The sequence below is a fragment of the Macrotis lagotis genome, chromosome 5, assembly GCF_037893015.1.
Source record: "Macrotis lagotis isolate mMagLag1 chromosome 5, bilby.v1.9.chrom.fasta, whole genome shotgun sequence".
NCBI classification, from domain to species: Eukaryota; Metazoa; Chordata; class Mammalia; order Peramelemorphia; family Peramelidae; genus Macrotis; species Macrotis lagotis.
In genome coordinates this window covers 227,591,866-227,614,902 of record NC_133662.1, presented here as the reverse complement: position 1 = coordinate 227,614,902, position 23,037 = coordinate 227,591,866, and the positions used below count along the sequence as shown (strand labels likewise).

Below are 23,037 nucleotides of genomic sequence, written 5' to 3'. Positions count from 1 at the left end.
TACCGCAACGCGGATAGGCTCAGGGGCGATCCTCTAGCCCTCCTTCCATTTGTCTCCAGGGACGTCCTTCAAGAACCCCTCCGCCCCCCTCCTTCCTCGGAGGAAATCAGCACAACAACGGTTTCCCCGCCAGAGGCACACCGTGTCCACGCGCCCCGGCTTGCGCTCCGATTGGCTGTATCCCTGGTAAACAAGGAGAAGCCGGCCAATGGGGAGCTTGTGCACGAGGACAGCACGAGCTACCTCGCAGGCCCTCGCGTGGGCCAGACCGCCGCAGCCCTATATAAGAGAGTTTCCGCCTGTCGTTGGAGACACTCTCTCAAAGCCCGGAGTCCGAGCTGCCGCGTCCTCGTCCTCTGAGATTTTGGGGAGGGGGCTCTCTCTCAAAGCCCATTTACAGACAAAAAGACTTTCTCCTTTTTTCCGAAGTCTCTTTGCTTTGGGGAGAAGTCTTACATTTTTAGCTTTTCCACTTGTTTAAAAGTTGCCAAAGGCTGACTTTGGGCAAGGGGCTTTTACGGTTCTCAGAATAAAGCTGTCCGCAAGCCGGCCCCGGCCCCGGAGAGCATTTAACCCCAAAGGTTCCGCCCTTGCGTCTCCTCTTCTCCGAGCCCCCCAAGAGCCAGCCATGGTGATGTTCAGGAAAATCAAGACTTTCGAGGTGGTCTTCAGCGACCCCGACAAGGTCTACGGCAGCGGGGAGAAGGTGGCCGGCCGGGTGCTGGTGGAGGTGTGCGAGGTGACCCGGGTCAAGGCCGTGAGGATCCTGGCCTGCGGGGTGGCCAAGGTGCTGTGGATGCAGGGCTCGCAGCAGTGCAAGCAGGCGCTGGACTACCTGCGCTACGAGGACACGCTGCTGCTGGAGGAGCAGCCCACAGGTGAGGCCGGGCCGGGGTCCCCATCCCGGGCCTTCAGCCCCAGCTCCGGGGCAAGGATGCTCGGGAACAAAGGGTCGGAGGCGGGGGTCCCCCCGCCACTCCTCCCAAGTGTGCCGGCTCCTTGTCACTGGAACGCACTTCTCTGGGGACCAGAATCATTGATTGAAGTGCCATTGTGAGTTTCAGAAACTTAGATTTTCAGAAAAGTCTAATGGTGGATCCTTTTTTTTCCTCTCCTTTCTCTCTCTCTAAAGCTGAGGGTGAATTTGTGATCCTGAGACCTGGAAACAAGTACGAGTACAAGTTCGGCTTTGAACTTCCTCAAGGGTAGGTGTTGATTCTGCTGGTTTCTTCTTTAAAAACCCTCCCTCCCTTTAGATGTCCAAAGTTCCTTGATGCGTAATGTAAAAGGAATTTCTTCCTCTTTTCACCTTAGACCTCTGGGAACCTCCTTCAAGGGGAAGTATGGCTGTGTAGACTACTGGGTAAAGGCGTTCCTAGACCGTCCCAGCCAACCAACTCAAGAAACCAAGAAGCATTTTGAAGTGATGGATCCAGTGGATATCAACACTCCTGATATGATGGTAAGCTTTCCCAATAGACTTAATTAAAGTCTTGGGTAATGGGAGACCTTATGAGGCAGGAACTCAGCCTCTTAATAAGGACCTAGTCTTTAGTGTAAAAAACTCTTAAAGGAAAGCAAGGAGGGGACTCCTAATTTTTCTCAGACAGCCATAGAGTCCACCCTAGAAAACCCTTTTAAAACCCCATCGTTGACAAAGAATTGTTCAAGCAGAGCTTAGAGGAGAGTGTGAGGGATGGAATGATAAGACATAGGTTCCCTAATATTACATGATATGGGACTGGACATAGAAGGCCTCACAATCAAAAACCAGGGGTCATTTTTGCTGAGGAACTTTAACAAAGATTTGTATTTTATCCTCTTCAGGCACCTGTGTCTGCCAAGAAGGAGAAAAAAGTTTCTTGCCTGTTTATTCCTGATGGAAGGGTATCTGTGTCTGCCCGGATTGACCGAAAAGGTTTTTGTGAAGGTAAGAGAAGTCTGGGCTTAGGACTGTCAAATATTGTAGTGTTGGAGAAGAGTTGGGGACCATAAATCATCCACTAGACAATTTTTAATAATGAAACCCAATTCTTTTGTCAGGTGATGAAATCTCCATCAATGCCGAATTTGAGAATACATGTTCCCGCATCGTTGTGCCCAAGGCTGCCATTGTTGCCCGCCATACTTACCTTGCCAATGGCCAGACCAAAGTGTTGACCCAAAAGCTGTCTTCTGTTCGAGGCAATCATATCATTTCTGGCACCTGCGAATCATGGCGTGGCAAAAGCCTTCGTGTACAGAAGATTAAGCCCTCCATCCTTGGCTGCAACATCCTTCGAGTTGAATACTCTTTATTGGTGAGTGAGTGAGACTGTCTCTTGGGATGGCAGTCAATCAGTCATTGAAGCAAGCAGTATTGTATTGTCACAGCTCTCTGGTATAACAGAAACAATCCTTCTCTTCTCTATAGATCTATGTCAGTGTCCCCGGATCTAAGAAAGTCATCCTTGACTTGCCCCTGGTCATCGGCAGCAAGTCAGGACTCAGCAGTCGGACTTCTAGCATGGCAAGCCGAACAAGCTCTGAAATGAGTTGGGTGGATCTAAACATCCCTGACACTCCAGAAGGTGAGCCAAAACTATGTCTCCCCCTCCCCCTTTTTTTTCACCCCATTAAAGATTCCCTGAAAATCATAAGTTCATTGGCTGGGTTGTTTACTGTCTCCATTTTCTCTCTGCAGCGCCTCCTTGCTACATGGATATTATTCCTGAAGATCACAGGCTGGAGAGCCCTACCACTCCTCTCCTTGATGATAGCTCTTTGGACAGCCCCATCTTCATGTATGCCTCAGAGTTCAAGTTTATGCCTCCACCCACTTATACTGAGGTGAGAATTATTACCCTCACTGAATGAAGGTGGGAAGGAGGGGTTCTCTACTTAAATATTCTCCTGACTTCCTTTCTTTTTTCCCACCTTCTGAGACTAATACCATCTCTCTTTTTTGCTTCTCTAGGTGGATCCCTGTATTGTCAACAACAATGTGCAGTGAATGTACCAAAGAAGAGAAGCAGCTATTTATCTACCTGTTTCTTTCTGTCTCTTGGACTCGCTTTTTCAGAGGACTGACAATCTCCACTCAGGTGGAGATGGATCTACCTAAACCTCTGTCTCCCTGATGTCAGGAGTTCAGCATACAGTCGTCTCCTAAAATGGGACGCCATAGTACATCTGCTCTCTGAACCGGCCTTGCTGTTGTGTCCTAGAGGGGATTTTGCTGGTTTGTGGGAGGTTTTTGGACTCTTGTGACCCATTTCCTCAGAATTCCCCTGAACTATGAGGGGTTTTCAGTAGTTTGGATCAGGGTTGGGATGGCCTCTAGATGGGTCTTCCCAGGATCTCTGGGGAGGGTGGGGTGTTGACTTCTGCGCCATGCCAGGCGAAGGTGATTTAATGATCTGGGAAACATTTTATAGAAATAATGGCCAAAATTTTGGTGGGAAGAAGAGGCTTCCTGAAATCCAAGTAGCCTTTCCCACATATCCATTATGTGTATATGTTTAAAGGTGCTCCCAGTTCCTATAGAAATTTTTCCTGATGAGAAGGGAAAGTGATTCCCCTTGACATTTTCTCAGATTGACACATTATCCTTGTTTCAAAGCAAAGACAAACAGATCCCTTGAGGGAGGCTGGTGAAAGCTCACGGCTAAGCACTTTGTTCTTCCTCTTAGGAGGTTTTAAGAGTTTGGGTTCAGTGTTGGTAGGAGAAGGAAGGCACAAAATAGCTTTCAAACTCCTTGGAGTTCATTTTATAAAGTATTGTTCTTAGCACTTTTGTTCTCTTGTTTTCCGTTCAAGATTTTTCTCCTGGTCCCTGAATATTAAACTAAAATGGTCCACTTTTCTCTGTGGGGGGAGGTATGGGAAAATTGACAAATGAAATGATGGTTATTGTCATTAGCAGTAGCTTTCTGAGGGCAGACTGAATGATTCTGACATTATAATAATGCCTTCCAGTTCTTGCCCAACAAATTAAAAGATTACCAAAATACTCCAAAGCTGAGCTCAAATACTGCCAAAAACTTGTTAGGAAGCAAATCAGAATTGGGCAGGTTCCTCCACCCCTGAACATACTTCCAGTATTGGGAGTTTTGAAAACTCCTTTTTCTCCTTTATCCCTTTGGCACTTTCTCTACTGTCTTGTCAAAGCACTGACCTTCACTCTATCTGTGAACTGTACAACTAGAAAATGGACTGAAAGTGGTTTTGGTTTGATTTTTTTAAAATTATCTTTTTGTATGTTAAAAATTATATTTTGTACTTTTTATCAGAGATATTTTCAACTCCTTGGAGATCTTTTTTTTTAAATAAAAATAAAAATTTTAAACATTAAAAGTTTTCTCTATTTCTTGGGTATATAGTTTCTGTATTCCAATCTTTAAACTGTTCTAAAGGCTGTCCGAGATATGACTGGGATGACCAGATAGGAAAATCCTCAATCTACATAAAGCATAACTTTGTGAAAGATGAGAAAAAATCTTGTTTAGATACAGATTTCTCAACAAATACCCTTAAAATTGTTTACAAAAAGGAAGTGCCATGTGTTTTTGCTGGTACTTACAGCACACCATTCTCCTTGTTGATTGTTCTAAACCATTTTTAGTGTGGGGGGATGTCTAATTTCAGGCCATCACATTAATGTAATCATGTTGGTTGAGAAAATGACAAACAGAAAATTGATACTTTCATTTGCATTCACAATTAGGGAAAATAATGCAAATAATATGCAAAATTGATTTAGTCCAGAGCATTTCCTTTACAAATAAAAATTAGAACCACGGTTCTATTGCTATAATGACAACTTTGACCATTTCTGGGTCTCAATTTTTGGAAGTCAAATATATTTCTATACTAGTAGAAATCTACTGGTTTAAAAGACCTTAATTGTGGCTCTTATCTGACTGGTAGGAAGGAGTGAGAGAAAAAGTTATTAGGTATGGATTTTCCTTTTTTGGATTCTTTTACTAAATAGCTTCTTTAGCTTCTTACTAAATAGCTGTATTGGGGGGGGGGGTCCTGGACCTTGTAAAGAACCTAAAGACAATTCTTTTTTCTTTTGTTTTAGTTTTTGCAAGGTAATGGGGTTAAGTGACTTGCCCAAGGCCACACAGCTAGGTGATTATTAAGTGTCTGAGGCCACATGTGAACTCAGGTACTCCTAACTCCAGAGCTGGTGCTCTATCCACTAAGTCACCTAGCTGCCCCCTAAAGACAATTCTTAAATAGATTGTAACCTCAAACCCCTTGTGTTCTTCTTCCTCCCCTGGACTGTCTTTGATCTTTACCCATCAGGGTGTTCAATAGACTGGGTCTCAATGTTTCCCTTATTTCTGAAAGAGTGATAATAAGTATGTGGGAACTGAGCAATGTTCTGAGGTCAACAGAAACTAGACTGTCAGACTTTGGTTTTGTTCAATTATATTCTTACATGATAAGAGGACCAGCAATATTGAGATTAACCCTTCTCAATTCCATCTAAAAACTTAAAATCACAAATAACAAGGTAAATGAGCTCAGAAAGACAGCTAAACTTCATGGGTCAATTTCTGTCCATCTGTCTGTCTTTCTCTTCGTGTATCTATTGATTATGTCACCACCTGAGACTGTCCCTTCAAGTCTCCACTCTCAGGTAGCTGGTGGCTCCTCCCCATTTGTGACTAGAGAACTAGGTCAGAGTTGATGGAAAAATCTTTTCTGTAATTTGTTTTCCAGGGATTGGAGGGGAGGGGCAAGGACAAGAGTAGGACATAGGGTATGCACCTGATCTGGGACAAGAAGTACATGTAAATGTGAACCCAGGAATTATATGTATAGACTCCTTGCAAAGTGACTTAGTGCATAGCTAGAGAATGGAAAAAAATTCAGATCAATGAACTACACTGAGAGGGGCGATGGGTTTTTGCCCAGGAGGACCTGGAAGACCCACCTCCATTGTAAATAGTGTGATCCTCTGTACAAGTTATCTAATCTCTCTGTACTAGCCATCTCTAAGACTAAGTAATCAATAAATTACAAGATAGAATGAATTATTTGTAAACCTTAAATGGCTATATAAGTGTTTCCACTTGGCCAGTGTCTTACATTGTTAAAATCTCCAATCTAGACCAAAGTATCTCCCTGTTTTGAAAGGTCTGGTTCATGTCTAGATCATTTAGTTTTTTCAGTTTTGAGCAACACAATTTAAGGACAGTGACAAACTGAAAGACATCCAGAAGAGGACAACCGGGATAGGTTAAGGACATCAAGAAAAATGCCAAAGAGAAGGAGACACATGTTGAAGGAACAAATAATGTTTTAACTTAGGGAAATAAAGGCTTAGAAGACAGGCAGGCCACAGAATCATTGATTTACAGCTTTAGGAAACCTTAGAAGTCCTCTAGTACAACCAGCTCATTTTACAAATGAGGAAACTAAGGTCTAGGAGATAATAAAATTTGTCCAAGGTCCCAAAGGTGACAGATGGAGGATCTGAAGGGCCTCTGACTCTTAATACAGTGATTTTTCAATAATGCAATGATTCTTTAGCTTTTAGAAGTTCCCTAGTTCATTTTTCCAGATAAGAGAACCTAGACCCAGATAATAGCTAATCTTCCAAGAGTGAGGTTCTTTTTTTATATATATTTTTTGAGAATATTTAAAAGATTCTGATGTTCAAATTTGCTCTGTTTAACCCCAGAGGGCAGAACTATGTATGATAAGCAGAAGTTGAAAAGAGGAAATATCAGATTTGGTACAAGGATATACCTCCAGATTCTTAGGACTATAAAAAAAAATAGAACAGGGTGCTTCAGGAAGCGATGAGTTCCTCCCCTACTCTAGTCTTCAGGCAAAAGTTTAGTGATCCCTTGTCAAGTGTGCTGTAGTCAGAGATTCTTGTTCAGATACAGCTTGGATCATACGAATTCTGAGGTCCTTTTCCAGATCTGAGGACTTGTGCTTCTATGATTCTGTTCATTGGAAATGGGAGAGAAGGAAGATCCATGATTTATGACTTATCCAGCTATGACATATTCCCTCCCTGCTAATACTGGGAAGGAAATAGAAAAATTCAGCTGTTTCACAGGAGTATGGCCTTCAAAGATGTTTGCTTTTCCCTCCTGCACTTCTCTTTTCCCAGGCTCCCAAATATTTTCTCTTGAAGATTCCTCCTCTACTTTCAATACTACTACAGCTTCCTTCAAAAGATGGGAATGGGGATACATTTCAAACTGAAGGTGTTTAAAGAAGAAAGACCCTCTTTACCTTCCACTACTACCCTTACCACTTCCCAACCATTTTAAATTATAAAGCACCAACAACATGCACATGGTCCTATAAGAGGACTCAACTGAAGAAGTAATTCACACTGTGGCAAGAGCACTGGGCCAAAAGTCATAGGATCTGAGTTTGAATGTGACTCTTACCTTGTGAACTTGGAGAAGTCCCTGAACCTCTCTGCATCTTTGAAATGAGGGGCTTGCGGGGCAGCTAGGTGGTATAGTGGATAAAGCACCAACCTTGGAGTCAGGAATACCTGGGTTCAAATCTGGTCTGAGTGTCTCAGACACTTAATAATTACCCAGCTGTGTGGCCTTGGGCAAGCCACTTAACCCCATTTGCCTTGCAAAAACCTAAAAAGAAAAAAAAATGAGGGGCTTGCATGATCTTCAAGATGGTTGCCAGATCAAGATTTATAATATTTTTAACCTTTTAAACCTAACGATGAAATGGGTGGGGAAAGAGGAGAGAAAGCTACTGAGATAGTCCAAAAAAATAAAAAAACCAGCTCAGATCATTCCCCTGATGTGAAGGGCTTAGATGATCTCCAAGATCACTTTCAGATTTATATTTTCTCCCCAACTGACAAATGGTCAAAGGATATGTAAAGGCAATTTACAGATGAGGAGATCAAAGTAATCCATAGCCATGTGAAAAAATGCTCTAAATTATTAATTATTAGAGAAATGCAAATTAAAGCTTCTCTGAGGTACCACCTCACACCTCTCAGATTGGCCAGTATGACCAGGAAGGATAATGATCATTGTTGGAAGGGATGTGGGAAATCTGGGACACTATTACACTGTTGGTGGAGCTGTGAACTCATCCAACCCTTCTGGAGAGCTATTTGGAACTATGCCCAAAGGGCAACAAAAATTTACATACCCTTTGACCCAGCAATACCACTATTGGGTCTATACCCTGAAGAGATGAGGAAAAAGGGTAAAAACATTACTTGTACAAAAATATTTATAGCAGCCCTGTTTGTGGTGGCAAAGAATTGGAAATCCAATAAATGTCCTTCAATTGGGGAATGGCTTGGCAAACTGTGGTATATTATGTCATGGAACACTATTGTTCTATTAGAAACCAGGAGGGACGGGATTTCAGGGAAGCCTGGAGGGATTTGCATGAACTGATGCTGAGTGAGATGAGCAGAACCAGAAAAACACTGTACACCCTAACAGCAACATGGCAGTGATGTTCAACCTTGAAGGACTTGCTCATTCCATAAGTGCAACAATTGGGAACAATTTTTGGCTGTCTGCAAAGGAGAGTGCCATCTGTATCCAGATAAGGAGCTGTGGAGTTTGAACAAAGTACAAGGACTATTCCCTTTAATTCGGGAAAAAAAAAAAAAAAAAAAAAAAACAACAACCCAGATGTCTTATTGTCTGATCTGGTTACCTCGGAGAATTCTGTTCTCTTTAAGGATATGATTTCTCTCTCATCACATCCAATTTGGATCAAGGTACAACATGGAAACAAGGTAAAGACTAACGGAGTGCTATCTGCGGGGGGGGGGGGGGGGGGGAGGGAAGCAAGTTTGGGGGAAAATTGTAAAACTCAAATAATATCTTTAATAAAAATTCTCATCAGACTTGGCTTAAAGTCAACCTACACATACTCAGTTAACTTATAAAACATCTAACCTTTCAAGTATTAAAAGGGGAAAAGAGGAGGGGGGACGGAGAAAGGGAAGGGGAGTGGAGGAAATAAGGGGAAATAACAAAAGGAAGGGAAGGGAACAGGGAAAAGGGAAAGAAAGGGGAGGGTGTGATATAGGAGGGCAAACACACTGAAGTGGGTGGTATTCAAAAACAAAATACTGGGGAATATGGATAAAAGGGGTGGGGGAAGGGGGAAAAATACAAACAGAGGGAAGATAGCACAGAGGGCAATAAAGAATTAGTAATCATAACCTTGAATGTGAATGGGATGAACTCTCCCTTAGAACGTAAGCAAATAGCAGAGTGGATTAAAAACCAGAATCCTACAATATGCTGATTACAAGAAACTCATTTGAAGCAGAGAGATACATATAGAGTAAAGGTAAAAGGTTGGAGCAAAATATATTTTGCTTCAGCTGAAGTAAAAAAAGCAGGGGTAGATTTATATTTTCCTCTTAAATTTAATTTTAAAAGAAATTTAAATTTAAGAGAAAGTCACTGAGAGATGTTCTCCATTCATTTCTGAAGATCAGTGACATCATGGATTCATGCCAATTCTTTGTGAATTGGATTTAAGTAAGACAGTTACACAAAGTCATCAGTCTCAATTTTTCTTCCAGAGTCATCAAAGTCCAATGGTAAGACAAAAGTTAGGATGACTGGGGATGGGGTGGGATGCAATGAATGACCTTGGCATCTTTGATGTCTTGACCAAGCTCTGAGCATTCCACGTTCACCTTCATGGCTGTTGGAACAAATTGTTCCCATTCACCCATTCCACCAGGGGAAGTCTTCCCATGATTGGGGTAGACATCCCCTTAATTCAGTGATGGTTTGAAGACTCTCGATTACCTTCCACCTGGTTTAACCATAGTTTTACTAGGCTGTGGCCACTGCATACATAACAACAGCTTCTTGGAGCCACAGATGAAATGAATCAGATGGACACTAAAGATGGATAAATGGTCCTGAAAAGTCTCAACAAGCCCTCTTACTAGAGTTGTTAGTCCTTCCTGAATACCCTATCCCTTCTATGGAGAGAGAAAGGAAAAAAAAAAAAAAACAGATGAATTATACTTCTTTTGTCTCATATTCCCTGATGGCTTTGCAAAAGGATTGGGACTAGCATTATGAAACTCAGAAAAAGGACTTAAGAGAGAATCCCTTTCTCCTTGATGACCTAAGAGGTGAACCCTGATACTGTTCACAGTGTATTCACAGACTCCTAGTAGGTCCTATGGTAGAGCTAGAGAAGGGGGAGAAACATGCAACCCTATGGATCTGTTATGCATGTGACCCTGGTAAGAAATGACTGGGATGTTCATGTCCCTTCCAAATCAAGACTCTTATCAGGGGAAGGAAAATGAGATATTCAGCTGTTTCCACAGGGGAAGCTCGGCCCTCCCTTAAATTATAAAAAAACCTTCAGATAAACTTCCTTTTCCTGTTCACAGTCCTTTCCCTCCCCGACCCAAAAGTTTTTCTTGAATAAGGTTCTCCCACTTCTCCACTTCATCTACACAAACTAACTACAACTGCTCTTCTATTTTCTCCCTAAGAAGCTACTTAAGGAAAGGAATCCTTTTCTCCCTTCCTAAATTCCTCCTGAAATTTTCTCAAACCTTTTCAGTTTTAATGCACCAATAAAAGATTCACTGCCTGTTAAGTAGACTCAACTGAAAGAAAATCTTTTCATCATATAAATAGCTTGGTAAAGTGGGTGGGGCATGAGAAGAGCTAGGTCCAGAAGTTACACATACAAAGTATGAAACAATCCCCATTTACCCAGGAGCTTGAATTGTACCTATCCCAAATCCTAGGCTTGTATGAAGCAGAGCAAGAATTTCAACCCAAGTTCCCCTGACTCTAAGGTTTTCACTCCCCTGACATTGTCTTCTTCTTTCACCTTCTACTTTCTATTCTTTTTCTTCAGATGTGTTACTTATTTCTCCCTACTACATTAAATGATAAATCCCTTGACCACAGAGACCATAGTATTCATCTTTTGATACCTAACCATACCTCAATATTCTTGGTATAGAATTGACTTCATAAATGTTTTGAAATGAATTGAAATTAAATTAATTGACTTGGTCTGTCTTGAACTAAATTGAATAGAAGGAAGAGGGGAACCAGCAAGAGGATGAGAGGAGAATGGAACTAATTATATATACTGGAGGGTAGGAAGGTCAAGCTAATTTCTTCCTAGAACCTCTAAGGGAAGAGAGGTCAGAGAAGACTGGGTAAAATGTTGGCTCTGCCACTTACTTGCTTGCGTCCATGGGCTTAAATTTCTCATTTCCTCCCATGTAAAATGAGAATATGAAGAATAATGTTTTCACTACCTCCTCACAGAGTTGTTGATTATAAATGGTGAAGAAATGTGAGATGCTGTTATGATTAAATATTAAACTGATTACCTGTGGCTTCTGTTTCCTTCCATTCTGGCTTCCAACTGAAAAGTTTTTCCCCAAAGAGGATAGGGATAGGGTCTAGGTGCATTGGAAGGATAGGTGTCCCAGGCAGGAATAGGGCCTGGCTCATAGTGGGCACTTAATAAATACTAGTTGATTGACTGATTGATTGATCAGTTGATTCTGGACCATTCACAGGAAAAGCTTTTCTTTTGTCAGGAGACATCTCAGCTCCCAGAGGTACTCCAATTTCCCATTAATCTCCCTCACTGTATTTGGAGGGGAGGGTTTCCTAAAATTTAATCTTTCTCCTTCCTAGTGAAGTTTAATTCATTTTGCTTCAGGGGGCAACATGGATTAAATTCTTCTCAAAATTACTTGTATTTCTTTTTGTTTATGAAATGTCTAGAAGAAAACAAGAATCAAGGAGATAGAATTAAGGTGTGGAAAGGAACCAAGACCTCCCGGCTTCTTAGATCAGTAACCTCAGAAGAAGGAGTAGCATTGGGGAGGGAGATCAACAAAAGGAAACTCTCCTCAAACCAAAGAGAGGGAGTGGTTGAGCTCTCACTGGGACCTCTCACCACATTCTGCCTCCCCAGGTGTGGTATTACTCAGGACTGGACTCTAGGATTGCCTAGCTCTACTCCTCGGACTTCTGGGATCCCACAAGAATATAAATGAATGCTCTAAATTCCTGGAAATGGAGTTGCGATGATAAATTCCCTTTTAATTCCAATGGCAAAGCCATCCACACTGAAGACATAAAATGGAACATGGAAAGGACAGCTATCTACTCAGTGGCATTACTCCAGACCTCTATCTCAGGGGAGACCAGACTGAGTAGGGGAGAAAGATCAGTGGAGGAGAGGCCTTGGAAGAAAAAAAGCTGAGAGGTCTTAGCTTACTGAGCTATTCCTGTCCAGTCCTTTGCTAAGCATTTTATATAAGAAGGGAATAGACAGAACTTGTTGTCAACTTGGACTCCTCAAATCAAAGCATCTACAAGAAGGCAGGGTGGGGGAAGGTTGCAGAGGATATTGTTTAATCTCTAAGCCTATGACCCCATTTGCCTCTTACTGGTCCTCAAATTCCTTGTTAGGTGATTTTGCAGCTGACCATTCTCTCCCTCAATGAGTGAAATGGCCAGTAAGCAAATTCTTGGGAATGTGTGGCTGACCGCCCAGCCATGATATCTTTAGTGTCCCAGACAGCTGGATGGAAAGAAGATTCCAGAGGGTGGGGGAGAGACCTAGGGGTCATGAGAACTGTGCTTTTCTCACCTGGTTGTTGTAGCCAAAAAGCTTCTCTGATGTTGTCCCTTATTCCTCTAAAGTCTGGCCACTCACATAGTCATGGTTCCTTCTCCTGGTCCTCCTCTCTTTTTATCTAATTCCATTCACATTCATCTTTTAATATTCTAGTATTCTTTAGTCCCTTGATTCTCCATTCCCCCACCCCATGCTTTCTAGGCCATGTCCAACCACATAGTTGTGAGGGGAAGATAACAATGAGTTCAAGAGGAAAAAGATGAGGATAAATCTGACCATAGTCCCATCTGTCCTTTTAGAATCAGTGCGGAAGGGGACTTTGATCTCTTAAGTTTTTGTTCCTGTCTCTGCCCTGAAAAAATGTCTCTAGCCTCTCCTGTACCTCACTACCCCCCTAAATCCCAATGTATGCATGGAACAAGGGAGAAGGGATAAATGGGGTAGAAGTTGGGGATAGTAGGCCCACTTCTTCAGCGAACTGTGGGAATTAGAGGAAAGGTCATTAGAGGGACAAAAAGGTTGGACATAATGACGAAGTCTGGAATCAAGCTTTGGAAAAATAAGATCACCTGCTAAGTGGTAGGGGTGGTTTGGAGGCGGTTCCCAGTATCACTTGTCCTTTTGTCTTTGAGGAAAATCTGAGTGTTCCAACTGGGCATGAGAGCTCTACGATTATACCAGTTGCCAGCTTGGGAGTTTATCCTTACCATTCCTCTTTTCCCCCACCACCCCAAGCATTGTGACTTCTCATCTATCCTCTTTTTCTACACTTTGCCTCTGTTGGTTCCTGGGATTTCCTGACTCCCGAGGGAAAGGATTCAGCGATAGAATCACTGGTCTTAGAAGTATACATTTTTATGCCTAAATTATCTTTCAGATTTTTAAAATACAAACTACTATGGGTCAGGCATTGTATTAAATGCTTTATAAATAATATCTCATTTTATCCCCCAACAACTCTGAGAAGTAGGTGCTGTTATTATCCTCATTTTACAAATGAAGAAACTGAGACAGATAGTATTTGCCCAGAGAGAGAGATATAGCTAAGGTTAGATTTGAATTTGGTTCTTCTTGATTTTAAGCTACCTTGTATGCACCGCCCCCCCATCTGCCCAGAGGAAGAAACCAAAGCTGAGAGAGAGGATATGAGTGGTCCGAAGTTTAGTCTCCTGAATTCTAACCTAGTTCTCTTTCTATCATGCTCTCCTGAGGAGTGATTTCTGAAATTTTTGGTTCCTTATTTGACGTGCCATTGGTCACTGTCTCTTCAGGATCACCTCCCTTTCAACCTCATTGATCAGAAACAAACAGGTTCTTGGGAGTAGTTAATTGGATATCTAGAAAGAGTGTATCTAACTTTTCTGGATACAGGAAAGTCATATTCAGGTCAACAGTCTTCACCAAATCAGATGATCAAACAACAAAGTTATCACCAAATGCATTTTGGATGTCTCCAACTGGATATAGACACTTCAAATTCAAAGCATACAGTATAGACCTCATTTTATGTCCTCCCAAACCTTGCCTTTCACTAAACTCCCCTATTACAAAAAGGATGCCACCATTTCCCCAGTTACCCAGGTTCTCAACTTCAGTGTCATCCTCAAATCCTTATTCTTACCCTGAATATCCATTCCAATTCCAAATTTCTATCTTCAATTCCATTCCAATGATATTTCAGTCTTCACAGCATCTTTCATATATGTCTACTTTTTCTGTTCTCATTCAGCCTACCCAAATTTAGACCCTCATCAACTATCCCTGGATGATTACAACATCCTTCTAACTGGTCTCTTTGCCTTAAGTCTCTACCCATTCCAATCTATCCTCAACTCAGCCGTCAAGGTAATTTTTCTTTTTTTCCTTTTTATTTCAATTGATATTATTTTCCAATTACGTGTTATATAAGCTTTTCAACATTCATCCACTTGCATATGCACATCTTCAATATTTTTAATTTTCATTTTCATTTCCTTCCATCCTCCCTTGCCACTCCTCTCTCATCAGTGGTTAACAGTCTGGTGAATGTTGTACATACACATTTGTGTTTAACAGATTTATAAATTAGTCATTTTCTGTATGAGGAATTAGGATTCAGGGAAAAGAAAGAAAACCATGAGAGAGGAAAGAAAAACATAAGGGAAAATTTTTAAAAAGTGAATGTAGCATTCATTCAGATTCTGTAGGCTTTTTGTTTTGTTTTGTTTTGTTTTTCTTGCTCTGGATGTGGATAGCATTGTCCATAGCAGGTCTCCTAGGGTTGTCCTAGCTGTTTGAACTGCTGTGACAAGCTACATCCATCAAGGTTGATCAGCTCACAATATTGTTCTTAATGTGTACAATATTCTCTTGGTTCTGCTCCATCCTCTCAGCATCAGTTCCTGTAATTCACTCCATACTTCTCTAGAATCTGACCATTCATGGTTTCTTTCTTTCTTTCTTTTTTTTTTTTAGATTTTTCAAGGCAATGGGGTTAAGTGGCTTGCCCAAGGCCACACGGCTAGGTAATTATTGAGTGTCTGAGGTTGGATTTGAACCCAGGTACTCCTGACACCACTGTGCCACCTAGTGGTGCTACTGTCCTTCCTTCTCAAAGAGAACTGAACCCCCATTCATGGTTTCTTATGGAACAATAGTACTCCACAACATTCATATACCATAACTTGTTCAATCATTCTCCAATTGATGGGCATCCCCTCAATTTCCAAGAGAACTGCTATTCCAAGAGAACTGCTATGAATACTTTGGATCATATGGGACTTTTTCCATTTCTTTTTGCAAGGCAATGGGGTTAAGTGACTTGCCCAAGGCCACACAGCTAGGTAATTATTAAGTGTCTGAGGCTGGATTTGAACTCAGGTACTCCTGACTCCAGGGCCAGTGCTCTATCCACTGCACCACCTAGCTGCCCCCAACTTTTTCCATTTTTTTATGATTTTTTTTCTGGATATAGGCCTAGTATTGGTATTGCTAGATCAAAGGTTATGATCAGTTTTATTACTCCTTGGGTATAATTCCATATTGCCCTTCAGAATGGTTGGATCAGTTCACAACTCCACCAACAATGCATTTATTTCCAATGAAATTTTTCTAAAACATAAGTTTGAACATGGCAGTCCCCTGTTCAATGACCTCTAGTTACTCGTTACAATATCCATAAATCAAATAAAAAAAGTCATTTATCACCAAAACTTCTTTATAAACTGACCCCTTCCTGTCTTTCAAGCTGATATTTTACTCTTCTTCACTTTTTCAATGATCAGCTTACAAGGGTCTAATTGCTATTCCTTGAACACTTTATTTCCCATCTTTCTGGTTTGCAGTGACTGTCCCTCTCCTTGGATTGTTCTACCCCCTTACTTCTACTCAGTTTCCCTGCCTTCCTTCAAGATTCAGCTCAATTCTCTCTGACCTCAGGAGACCTTTCTTAGATCCTTCTGTGGCTAGTGCCTTCCTATGCCAAATTACCTTCTGTATTGTTCCTCTGCATCTACTTATTTTACATGTCTCCCCCATTAAAGTGAAAATTCCTTGAGAGCCTAGACTATTTTTGCCTTTCTTTGTAGTTAGCATAGTGCCTATCATGGAGAAATCGATAAACATCTGTTGACTGACAGCTGACTATGTCCATCTGACTTCTGACTGTCCAGTTCCCCAGCCTCCTCCTTGTTTATTTGCCCTCACTTTTGATGTCCCAGCTTTGCTCCATCCATTCTTTAGGAGCCCTATTCCTCTCTGCTCTCCTACCTTCATCCCATTTCTTCTAGTAGTAGGGAAAAAAGAAAGAAAGAGGAAAGTTTCCAATACAATCCCCTACTTTAGTGAGATTTTAGCTGAAGTTGGTGAGTTAGAGCATAAATCCAAAAATTCCCCCCAAAGAAACAGGACTGAGTGACATAGAAGTAGAGACAGAGGTATGGGAAAGAGAGAGAGAGAAAGAATGAGATTAAATCAGAAATGGACTTACCCCTCTCCTAGTCTAGTTCAATTCAGTCTCTGTCAAACACTCCCTGATAAGTTAGAACAAGTGTTGGGCGAGCAGTATGAGATTGAGGAGACCCAGACTAGGGTCTAAAGCCAACTAGGGAAGAGGTGAGGAGTCTATAATTAACCAAATTTTCCAGGAAGTGCAGGTCATTGGGGGTTAAAACTAATATCTCAGTTGGCAAGGGTTACAAGATGAAATTTATTTAGTGAGAGTTAATGAAAATCTTCATGTACATTATCTCACTTTTTAAAAAAAACAGAAAGGAAAGTTGACGAGAAAGAGTAATTATTAAATTTTTTTGCTTTAAGCATTTATACCTGGGCATTTGGCAAATGCTACAAATCTGAGTTGAATGTATTGCTTTCTTAATTGTCTAGATTTAAGAAATTAAACTTTAAAAGTTTGTTGGGTCTACTTATTTTTGGTTTGGAAATCCTGTTGACGAATATTTACCGATACATTATTTAGGTTTTCTTTTTTGGTTTTTAAAATTTTATTATTGTATCTAATTTTTATATTAATTCTTAATAAACTAACACCTCTCATGGTGGTTGTTGCACTTTGTTCTTGAAGAGGACCAAAATGACAACACTATGTTGGAGTCAAGGTATAAGGTAACCAATTATGGGTATTCAGACTAATGTGAGTTCAGAAGGTGCTATCACAGGCCAGTTACAAATAGTTTCCTCTCATGGTAACTTGACCTACAACAATGAAAATATACTATTCTTCAAAACCTTCAAATTTAGCCAGAGAGACTGACAAAGCATACACTGTTTCTTTCCATTAATCTGTCATTTCTATTGAGAGGAAAGAAGAGAATTCTAGTATCATTCATCTGACATGAATATTAATCTTTGCATTTGATTTGATTTCTTTTGTCCTTTATTGTTGTTTTTTTGTCCTTTGTTCTCAGAAAGGACCATGAATTCAGGAAAGTGATGCCATGACTGACAATTGAATTAGATTTAAGTAAGGGGGGGGGGTGCTGTGCAAAGCCACCAACCTCACTTTCTCTTCCATGATCATCTGAGTTCAGTGACCAGATAAAGATCAGGACAATTGGAGATGGCCCCTTTTTGTCCTATAATGTATCTTCAATGATATAATAATCATTGTGTGTATGTGTGTGTATATATATATACATATAAATATATATTTCTGATTTTGCTTTCCTTTCTGCATAAATTCATGCAAATCTAATGTTTCTCTGAAGTCTTCATGCTTCCTTAATAACATTCCATCCCATTAATATACCATATTGTGTTTCTTTACTCCAAAATTGAAATGTACCTCCTCTGTTTCCAGTTATTTGGTACTACAAAAAAGTTGCTTCTATTATTTGTGGTATGCATGGTATCTTTTTGTCCGACCATCTTGGGAGATGAACAATTTAATCACTTTTCTTAAATAATTTCTTTTTTTTTTTTTTTGATGAGCAATGGGATAAAGTAACTTGGTCATATAGCTAATCATATAGCTAGTAAATATCAAGGATCTGAGGTCACATTTGAACTCAGGTCTATCCTGATTCCAGGGCTAGTGCTCTATCCACTGTCCCACCTAGCTACCCCCTCAAGTAATTTCAAATTAATGACTGACCAATTTACTGCTCCTACAGCAGAGTATTAGTATGCCCAGGTTCTCTCAGCTAATTTTCCTTTTTCTTTCAACTGCAGAGGTGCAATTAAAATCAAATCTTCTTGACTCCAGGTTTTTCATCCTAGCCACTAAACTAAATTGCCTCTTGACCCCCCCATGGAGGGTGGTTAATTCACCACCCAGGCTTTTTGGCTCTAAGTTTCTGGCATCTTAATCACCCATGAGTCAGTTCTCTCTGGCAAAATAATCAGAGGAAAGGAAGCATTTAATGACTGGGGCGACTCCCCATTTCTATGACTTTAGTTTCCTCTGCAACAAAGTAAGCTGCATCAGATGGTGGTTAAAGTCCTTTCTAGATCCAACGTTTTATAATGGTATTATTCTATGCCTTTCTCCACCGGTGGGGCAGTGCCTTCTTTCCCAGAGGTGACGAATTCTCTAGCTATGTCAGAGAATAATAGGAACAAAGAAGTGGGGTCATCTGGGCCATTCCATTTACAATAGCTACCCAAAGATATTCTCTTCTGTACTTTCCATGGTAGAAAGTTTCTCTTTCCTTTTGAGAAACTTCTCTAAGGTCTAATCTCTTTGCCTTCTGCTTCAATTTAGCCCATTGTACCCTTGGATAGCGCCAAAGTTTAATCTGTTTCTCAAAACTATATTCTTGGGGGGAAAGGCATTTCTTTAGAGAGTACTCAGCCTTGAAGATTCCTGGGTGTCTCTCCCTAGGTTAATCACAAATTCAGAAAGACAGTGATCAGGATACTGGAAGACTTGTCCTGCTCTCCTGATGCTTAAAGTCCATAAAGAGACAATAAGAGATCAGATGGTATTGCACAAGGATGGTAGTCTTTGAGGAGCAATTTGGACAATTTAATATTGTGCAATCTTCATTGTCAGGCCATAAAGAATGTTAACAATTTTCCCCATTCTGTTTTTGCATAAATATTTCCCCTCTTTCCCAGCTCCTATGGCTATTACCTTAATGGCCTCCACCTATAGGTAAGAGGTAAGAACTTAGAAAATAAAACTTGAAATGTCTAATCTATATTTTCCACCATTTTATTTTAGGGTTTTTTCAGTTTTAGGGTTCACAAGAGGAAGGGAAGTGGTAGAAGAGCCAGATATTGTCTCTTCTCCTTCTTCATTGTTCAGAAAGGGAAATCAAATCATAAAGATAGGCTCCTGGTGGGAAGGAAGAGTCATGAGCAGGTCTAGTTATAAGGAGAGAGTAGAATTTAAGAATAGGGAGCATCCTCTGGGTCACAAAAAAAAAAAAGGTAGCAATCATGGTACAATCAAATCAGTCAGTCAAAAAAATAATTATTAAGCTCTTCCTTTGTATCAGGCCCTCTGCTGAGTACTAAATACTGAAAAAAGTGAGACCTTATTCTCAGGAAACTCAGGACCCAGGTCTCTGCTCATACATCACCTTTCTAGGGACAGTGATTCTAGGTATAATGTTAACAGTTCCTAGATACCCACCCTACGCCGAGGTTCCTCAAAAGATTCATAGTTAAGTTCTTCAGATTCTGGATATCTAGTTGGTTGAAGAGAAGGAGAAATGTTATATCAATATCTCTCCATTTCATTTAATATCCACTTCCCAGGAGGGCAAGCAAGGGGACAACTCTTTCTCTCGTATAGAGGCAGACTCAGATACTGTAGAATTATTAGAGGGCAATATCTCGAGAGTGTTTATTGGAAAGCTTGGGCTTTATTCCCAGTTCTGGGGTCTCAGAGAGGTACTGAAGGAATAGCACTTAGTGGGGGAGAGGTCAGTGGAGAAAAGGTCAGCCTTAGACTATCCAGATTTAACTGACTGTGTTATTCTTGTCTAATTCATTTCTAAATGCTCCATAATCCCCCCTTCCTCTAGCCAAGTGAGTTACATAAGGAGAAATGGAAAATACTCCATCATCACCTCTCTCCATTCTTCCCTCTCCCCATCTCATCACTCCATGTCAACGGTAGCATCAAATCCTCGCCAGTTTGTAACCTTCTATCTCTTAATAGTTGGGAATAAATTGTTTGATCCCTGAATCCTGAGAAGTTTAGGGTATTCAGCTTCTTCCCAAGGATACCTTCACTTTTTTAAATTTTTTTTTGGTGGGGGGGGCAGGTTGTAAGATTGCTAACTACCGATGATCAACTAACAAGTTCTTGGAAATGTCTGGCTAAATATCTGACTGGTATCTTTAGCTGGTGTCTATTTTTAAAAGAGGAGAGACCACCTAAAATATCCTCTAATGACTCCATAAGAGTGACTAATAACCCCTCCCTTTTGGCCACTGACCCTTCAGGTCCTGAATCTCCTGATTCCTCATTTTCCTGATCCCTGAACTCTTGTCACCTCAATCATTTAAGGTCAGTGTAGTGGTGCAGTGGATAGAGCACTGGCCTTGGAGTCAAGAGGAGTTCAAATCTGAGCTCAAACATTTAACTCTTACTAGCTGTGTGACCTTGGGCAAGTCATTTAGCCTAGATTGCCTCACATCCATAATCATCTCTAGTCATCCTGATTCATATCTAGTCATTGAACCCAGATGGCTCCAAAGGGGAAAATGGGACTTCACCCTTGCCAAAAATGAAGGACAAAAAAAATTGCTTTATGAGGGGAAAAATGCTGATCCTGGGGCAGCTAGGTGTCTCAGTGGATAGAGTATCAGCCCTGGAGTTAGGAGAACCTGAGTTCAGACACTTAATTGCCTAGCTGTGTGACCTTGGGCAAGTCACTTAACCCCATTGCCTAAAATAAAATTTGAAAAAATGCTGATCTTGCAGTGAGGAGAGATTTGGGTTCAAATCTATATTTTTTTAGGTTGTTTTTTTTTGCAAGGCAAATGGGGTTAAGTGGCTTGCCCAAGGCCACACAGCTAGGTAATTATTAAGTGTCTGAGACCGGATTTGAACCTAGGTACTCCTGACTCCAAGGCTGGTGCTTTATCCACTACGTCATCTAGTCACCCCTCAAGTCTATATTCTTACTAAATGGGTGACCATTTTATTTCTCTAAGCATCATATAACTACAAATAACTATAAAGTGAGTATCATAAAAGCAATACATTCAGAATCTTTTCCACAAAATTGTTGTGAGAAACAAATATATGTAAAGTACTTTGTAAGCCTTTAAATAAGGCAAGTAGATTGCTCAATGGATAGACTGCTGAGTCTGGAGTCAGGAAGACCTGAGTTCAAATTCAACTTCAGATATGTACCAGTTGTGTGAGCCTGGTCAAGTCATTTAACCCTGTTTGTCTCAGTTTCCTCATCTGTAAAATAAGCTGGAGAAAGAAATGGCAAACCACTCCAGTATCTATGCTAAGAAATCCCCAAATAGGGTCATGAAGAGTCCCTACGAGTGAACAGTCACAAAAAGTTGGCAGTTAGAACCTTATTCAACTTGGTCCCAACTCCTCTTTCTACTCTTATGATAAATTACTCCCTTTCACATACTACTTGCCCAGACAAAGCCCTTCTTACCCTTCTCACTCTTAGCATTGATTTGCTAAACCCCATGAATGGAATCCATTCCCTCCTCCTGGAGAATCCCTGATTTCGTCCAAACTCAGTTTAAATGCTTCCTTATACATAAGGTCTTTGATGATCCCAGCAGCAAAGGCCTTCTTCCCCCCAATTATCTTGCCCTTATTTAATATACATTTCTATATGTTATTCTTGGATAGGGTGTGAACTCCTTGAAGGTAGAGACTTTCATTTTTATCTTTGTGTTCCTCTCTGACTATCATAGTGCCTGTCCTTGGCAAGCGCTATCAAAGATCTAAAAAGATCCGGAGAGGCTAAAAAGTTGGACTAACAGTAACTTAAATAAAAATAATAACAATAATTTAATAAAATCAGTGAACTGATTTTCAAAATATTGTGCAAGATCCAAAGAGACTATTCATTTAAAAACAATAAACTAGGGGTTACAGGGAATTGCAAACTCAGCACAAGTGATTTGGCCACAACAACACCCTCCCAAAATGAAAAATCTGATTTGATCTTAGGTTAACATTAATAATATTATATGTGATAATAGTTATACAATATATATTAATTGTGCAATATTATAAATAATACTAATTTATAGAAGTATTCATCAAATGAGAGGTAATAGTTCTTCTGTGCTCAGCCCTGATCATGCCACGTTTGGAATACTATGTCCTTTTGAGGATACCATATTTGAGGAAGGATATTGATAAACTGGAGAAGATCCAGAAAAAAGGCAGCCTGGTAGGAATACACAAAAAGTGGCCCATGAGGAATCATTGAAGGAAATATGGATATTTAGCCTGGAAAATATTGGAGCAGGGAGGGACCATCAAGCATATGAATGGCTATCATGGAGAACAGTGTCAAAGATAGGGCCTTCGTGCTGTGCCGGATTAAAGTGTAAGTGGAGAATACTTAATAAAATGAATAAAAATACAAGAAAATTTAGATAACATTGCATTTTAAAGCTAAGTCAATATGTAGTCTCCAGGGAGCCTTACATGAGGTTTTTCTATTTGAGTTAGGCATCACTGATGTAAAAGATGAATTAGATTTGTTTTGCTTAACAGAAGAGAACAGAACCAGGAGCAATGGGTAAAAGCTACAGAGAGGCCAATATTGGCCCATATTAAAGAGATTTCCTAACAAGAAGAGCTGTCCAAATATGCTGGGTTATTTGTGAGATAGGATGATACAGTAGAAAGTGAATCTCAACTATGCCACTTCCTGGCTGGATGACTTGGGGAAGTCACCTAACTGCATTGGGTCTGTCTTCTATTGTTGAGTCAGGGGATTAAACTAGAGGGTCACTAAGGTTCTTTCTAGTTTGTGATTCATG

The 23,037-nt window shown here is 40.6% G+C and overlaps 1 protein-coding gene and 1 long non-coding RNA gene across 2 annotated transcripts; one reads left to right on the top strand and one right to left on the bottom strand.

Annotated features, from left to right (window-relative positions):
* Positions 1-304: 304 nt before the first annotated feature.
* Positions 305-4,335, top strand: TXNIP (thioredoxin interacting protein). The gene is made up of 8 exons (XM_074188651.1): positions 305-878; positions 1,133-1,205; positions 1,315-1,462; positions 1,828-1,930; positions 2,044-2,300; positions 2,414-2,570; positions 2,684-2,829; positions 2,957-4,335. Exons 1-8 carry the CDS (start codon positions 629-631, stop codon positions 2,990-2,992), a joined length of 1,170 nt encoding a protein of 389 aa, XP_074044752.1. The 5' UTR covers positions 305-628; the 3' UTR covers positions 2,993-4,335.
* Positions 4,336-4,746: 411 nt separating this feature from the next.
* LOC141488528 (uncharacterized) lies at positions 4,747-16,624 on the bottom strand. Its single transcript, XR_012468720.1, has 3 exons — positions 16,580-16,624; positions 7,404-7,610; positions 4,747-6,947 (listed from the first exon to the last, which is right to left on the bottom strand). It is a non-coding gene; the product is annotated as an uncharacterized LOC141488528 (long non-coding RNA).
* Between the last annotated feature and the right edge of the window lie 6,413 nt (positions 16,625-23,037).

What these genes read in the sequence shown, in the direction of transcription:
- TXNIP (XM_074188651.1), top strand. Translation starts at nt 629, where the DNA reads ATGGTGATGTTCAGGAAAATCAAGACTTTCGAGGTGGTCTTCAGCGAC. An exon ending in GGCTTTGAACTTCCTCAAGG is followed by an intron (nt 1,206 to 1,314) that starts GTAGGTGTTGAT and finishes TTTTCACCTTAG; the next exon opens with ACCTCTGGGAACCTCCTTCA. An exon ending in CTCCACCCACTTATACTGAG is followed by an intron (nt 2,830 to 2,956) that starts GTGAGAATTATT and finishes TTGCTTCTCTAG; the next exon opens with GTGGATCCCTGTATTGTCAA.